Source organism: Crotalus tigris, unplaced genomic scaffold (genome assembly GCF_016545835.1).
Source record: "Crotalus tigris isolate CLP2741 ecotype Arizona unplaced genomic scaffold, ASM1654583v1 scf7180000021643.52994198:917841, whole genome shotgun sequence".
Lineage (NCBI taxonomy): Eukaryota > Metazoa > Chordata > Lepidosauria > Squamata > Viperidae > Crotalus > Crotalus tigris.
This window is the reverse complement of record NW_024098611.1, coordinates 627,501-632,912: the sequence shown is the minus strand read 5'-3', so window position 1 is coordinate 632,912 and position 5,412 is coordinate 627,501. Positions and strand designations below refer to the sequence as shown.

The 5,412-nt window shown below is 51.1% G+C and overlaps 1 protein-coding gene across 1 annotated transcript in view; it reads left to right on the top strand.

Moving 5' to 3' along the window:
* Nucleotides 1-3,676: 3,676 nt before the first annotated feature.
* COMMD7 (COMM domain containing 7) overlaps nucleotides 3,677-5,412 on the top strand; it is a 16,076-nt gene continuing 14,340 nt past the window's right edge. Inside the window, exon 1 of the mRNA XM_039318900.1 lies at nucleotides 3,677-3,845. Within this exon, the coding sequence (XP_039174834.1) occupies nucleotides 3,762-3,845 (84 nt within the window). The 5' untranslated portion in view covers nucleotides 3,677-3,761. The remainder of the gene's footprint in view (nucleotides 3,846-5,412) is intronic.

Below are 5,412 nucleotides of genomic sequence, written 5' to 3'. Positions count from 1 at the left end.
GATTGATTGATAGATTGACTGTGTCAGTTTCTTGTCTGCCCTTAAGCAATGCATGGACTTTTATTCTGTAAATGTCCGATTATGTCCCTCTATTTTCAAGACTAACTCCTGTAGGAGAGACCCCAAAGCACATTTTCGGTTCTTGATCCATATTCTGCTTTCTCCTCTCATCCTTCCCTCCTCGTGATTCACCGGCCTGACAGTGTTCCACGTGGATAATATACAGTATTAATATAGTCAAGGTAAGTCCTTGACTAACAAGTTTGTTTAGGGCAGTGGTTCTCAACCTTTTTAATGCCGCGACCCCCAACTGGTCGTAAGTCGAGGACTAAACTGGCCGTAAGTCGAGGACTAAACTGGCCATAAGTCGAGGACTACCCAACCGGTCGTAAGTCGAGGACTTTCCCTGCCCGGGAGCGCCGCACATGCGTGGTGCCGCCCCCTGCGCCGGCCGAGGCGTAGCTGGCAAGCAGCAGAGATGGAGCAGGCCGACCACCAGCTGGGCCACCAGCTGGCCCAGCCCAAGGGAGGTAAGGCACCCGCCGGAAAAGGGGAAACAAATGGCGGACAGCATTTCTTGGCGACCCCCGTGAAATGGTCAATCGACCCCAAATGGGGTCACGACCCATAGGTTGAGAACCGCTGGTTTAGGGACTGTTCAGAGTTGCAACGAAAACAAGTGACTGATGACCATTTGTTACGCTGACCGTTGCAGCATCCCCATGGTCATGTCATCAAAATTGCCTGCTTGCAAACTGAATCATATAATATTAATATTAATAATAATAATAATAGTAGTAGTAGTAATAATATGGAGTTTGGCTTGGACAAATGTGCCACACTTACTATCAAACAAGGAAAAGTAGTGAAAACTGAAGGAATCAAGATGCCCCACGAAAATAACATTAAGAGTCTGGATGAGGAAGAGTACTACAAATACTTGGGTATCCTTCAAGCTGACAACATCAAGCACACTGAAGTCAAGAAAAAGATTAGAGGTGAATACATCAAGAGAGTGAAGAAGATCTTAAAGTCCAAACTCAATGGAGGAAATACCATAAAGGCAATCAACACCTGGGTAATTCCAGTCATTAGGTACACAGCTGGAATAGTGGACTGGACTCAAGCAGAACTAAAAGCAATGGATAGGAAGACCAGAAAAATAATGACAATGAATCATGCCCTTCATCCACGCAGTGACATTGACAGACTTTATCTACCAAGGCAAATAGGTGGGCATGGAATGCTACAAGTACATCAGATGGTTGAAGAAGAAAAAATGGCTTTGGAAGAATATCTGAAGAACAATGATGAAGATGCACTGAAATTAGTATATCAGGAAGGCTTACTGACTACTGGAGAGACCAAAACTGGCCTACAAGAAAGACCAAATGAAGAACAGAATAGAGGCATGGGAAGACAAAGCACTACATGGCCAATACATGAAAAAAATAGCTGGGAAAGCAGATAATAACAAGACCTGGCAATGGCTAAGAGCAGGAAAATTGAAGAAAGAGACCGAGGGACTAATTCTGGCTACACAAGACCAAGCCTTAAGGACAAATGCATATAAAGTCAAAATTGAGAAGACAGCAACAGACAGTAAGTGCCGCCTATGCAAAGAAGCTGAAGAAACAGTGGACCACCTGGTAAGCTGTTGCAAGAAGATTGCACAGACTGACTACAAGCAGCGGCATGACAAAGTAGCAACAATGGTGCATTGGAAGATCTGCAAAAAATATCATTTGCCTGTAAGCAAAAACTGGTGGGATCATAAAATAGAGAAAGTCATAGAAAATGATAAAATTAAATGCTCTGGGACTTCAGAATTCAAACAGACAAGCACCTGCAACATAACACCCCAGACTTAACAAGTGTCGATAAGAAAGACAAAAAAGTCTGGAGAGTGGACGTGGCAGTGCCTGGAGATAGCAGAATAGAAGAGAAAGAACTGGAGAAGATAACAAAATACAAAGACCTACAAATAGAAATAGAAGACTGTGGCAAAAGCAAGCAAGGGTAGTACCAATAGTCATAGGCTCCTTGGGTGCAATCCCAAAACAACTGGAGCACCACTTGAACACCATTGGCATTGACAAATTTGCTATTAGTCAATTGCAAAAGGCGGCCTTACTAGGAACTGCTTCCATCCTGCGACGATAGCTGTAATACCATCAAACATCCATATCTGCCTATCCCAGGTCCTGGGTAAGGACTCGATAGGTAGACAAAATGCCAAATCCAGTCTGAACATCTGGCTGACTGTGCAGTGATCGACAATAGTAATAATAATAATAATAATGTTGGAAGGGGCCTTGGAGATCATCTAGTCCAACCCCCTGCTCAGGCAGGAAAGCCTATCCCATTTCAGACAAATGGCTGTCCAATCTCTTCTTAAAAACTTCCAGTGTTGGAGCATTCACCGCTTCTGGAGGCAGATTGTTCCACTGGCTAATTGTTCTGTCAGGAAATTTCTTCTTAGTTCCAGGTTGCTTCTCTCGTTGACGGTTGTATAAATTTTTGGGACTTTCTGACGCGCAAAGTCAACCAGTGGTACCCTTAACAACTGTGGCAAGCAAGGTTGCAAAACCACCGAGCACCAAGTCAGCACCGAGTCCTCCTCCTCCTCTTCTTCCTCCTCCTCCTTCTGGAGCCATGCAGAAGCCCAAATGTGGCTGGTTTCCACAGCCAAAAGGGGTTCGTTGGTGACTCACACCTTCCAGAATGCAACCAAAAAAGCTGGCAGAGCAACAGGATTCTAGGGGGGGGGTGGCACTGGGGTCTTGATGTGCCCCTCCCGGGATAAGGGAGGACGAGGACGAGGATGACCGTGGGGCCCTTGGTGCTCTCTGAGCTTGGTTGTTTTCTTGCAGACGTTTCATGACCCAAGGAGGGAACATCATCAGTGCTAGAAGGGAGGAGGAGGAGGAAGAATAACTGTGGGGTCCTTGGTGCTCCCTGAGCTTGCTGGTTTTCTTGCAGACCTTTCATGACCCAACTAGGTAACAACATCAGTGCTAAAAGGGAATGGAGTTTGGGAAAAGGAGGAGGAGGAGGAGGAGGAGGAGGAGGAGGACAGGAGGAGGGGGAGCAAGAGCAGAAGGAAGAGGAAGCCAGGGAGGAGGAGGGGAGGAGGGGCAGGAGGACGAAGAACAGAGGGAGAAGGGGGGAGGGGCAGGAGGAGGAGGAGGACTGTGGGGTCCTTGATGCTCCCTGAGCTTGCTGGTTTTCTTGCCGACGTTTCATGACCCAACGAGGTAGCATCATCAGTGCTACAAAGGAGGAGGAGGAGGAGGAAGAATGACTGTGGGGTCCTTGGTGCTCCCTGAGCTGGCTGGTTTTCTTGCAGACATTTCATGACCCAACGAGGTAGCATCATCAGTGCTACAAAGGAGGAGGAGGAATGACTGTGGGGTCCTTGGTGCTCCCTGAGCTTGCTGGTTTTCTTGCAGACGTTTCATGACCCAACTGGGGAACATCGTCAGCGGAAGAATGGAATGGGAATTGCAGAGAGGAGGAGGAGGACTGGGAGGGGGGAAGGGGGAGGAGGAGAAGGAGGAGGAGGGAGAGAAAAAAAAAGGAAGAGAAAAAAGAGAAAAAAAGGAGGAGGCGCTGCGAACTTCCAGCCTCCGAGCGGGGCGCGGCCAGTCCGGCTCCCGGGCCCGAAAGCGCCGGCGCGGATGCTCAGCTGAGCCGGGCTCGTGGGGCGGAGCGCTGGGGGGCTGGAGGCGGAGCGGGGCCGAGCCGAGCCGAACCCGGCCATGGGGCTGCTGAACTTCACCCGCGAGCCGGTGCCGGAGGCGGTCAGCGCCGACCTGCAACTACTCAACCAGCTGAGCGCGCAGGTGGCGGGGGGGGGGGAAAGGGCGCAGGGCTTGGGGGGCGCCTGGGGTCTCCGGGCGGGGAGGGAGCCCCTCGCCAGGGGGCCTCGGAGGGAGAGACCGGCTCCTCCGACCGGAGAGACCCCTCCTCCGCCTGCTTCAGTGGGAGAGATCCCGCTTTGGGGAGGGGTCCCCGGGGCTGCTTACCCATCTCCCGGAGGGAGGGGGGGGTCTGCCCTGACAGGCAGCCCTCCCCCACCCTCTGGTCAAGGAAGGGGTGCGGGCGTCGCCCAGCAGGGTGGGGGAGCTTCCCGGAGGACCGATGGGGGCTCCTTCCTTCCAGGGGGATCTTAGATCAGTGTTTCTCAACCTTGACCATTTTAAGGCATGTGGACTTCAACTCCCAGAATTCCACAGCCAGCAACGCTGGCTGTGGAATTCTGGGAGTTGAAGTCCACATGCCTTAAAATGGTCAAGGTTGAGAAACATTGTCTTAGATGGTCATTGGGGACCTGTCGGAAAAAAAGAATCTCCCCCCCCCCCTCGCCTCAGCTGGGGTTTAAGCAGCAAGCCATAGTTAAGCCAGGATGCCAGCTTCCTGATCATTTCGGCTAAGTGAAACCAGGCTGAAGTTACTGGGCCAGGCTGGCTGACACAGGAAGGCACTGTGCCAACAGGCAGAGGGTTGAGACATTTCCCTTACTCAGGGGTAGGCAATCTCAACTCTTTTAGGACTCGTGGACTTCAACTCCCAGAATTCCTAAGCCAGCATGGGGGAACTATGGCCCCCTCATGACTGGTGGACTTCAACTCCCAGAATTCCACAGCCAGCATGGGGGAACTATGGCCCCCTCATGACTCGTGGACTTCAACTCCCAGAATTCCTGAGACAGCATGGGGGAACTATGGCCCCCTCATGACTGGTGGACTTCAACTCCCAGAATTCCTGAGCCAGCATGGGGGAACTATGGCCCACTCATGACTCGTGGACTTCAACTCCCAGAATTCCTGAGACAGCATGGGGAACTATGGGCCCCTCATGACTCGTGGACTTCAACTCCCAGAATTCCTGAGCCAGTGTGGCTCATGTTTCCCCTCAGCATGGCTGACTCGGGAATTCTGGGAGTTGAAGTCCATGAGTCATAAAAGAGCCGAGGTTGCCTACCCCTGCTTTGGGGGCTCATATCAGGTGCAGCCAGACCTCTACCATGTTCTGCCAGGGGACTGAAGGGGTAGAGCAGGGGTCTTCAAACTTGGCCCTTTTATGACTTGTGGACTTCAACTCCCAGAACTCCTGAGCCAGCATGGGGGAACTATGGCCCCCTCATGACTCGTGGACTTCAACTCCCAGAATTCCTCAGCCAGCATGGGGGAACTATGGCCCCCTCATGACTCGTGGACTTCAACTCCCAGAATTCCTCAGCCAGCATGGGGGGAACTATGGCCCCCTCATGGCTCGTGGACTTCAACTCCCAGAATTCCTCAGCCAGCATGGGAATTCTGGGAGTTGAAGTCCACAAGTCATAAAAGGGCCAAGTTTGAAGACACCTTGGAGTACAAGGTAATATTTATTTGTTTGTTTATATCCCAC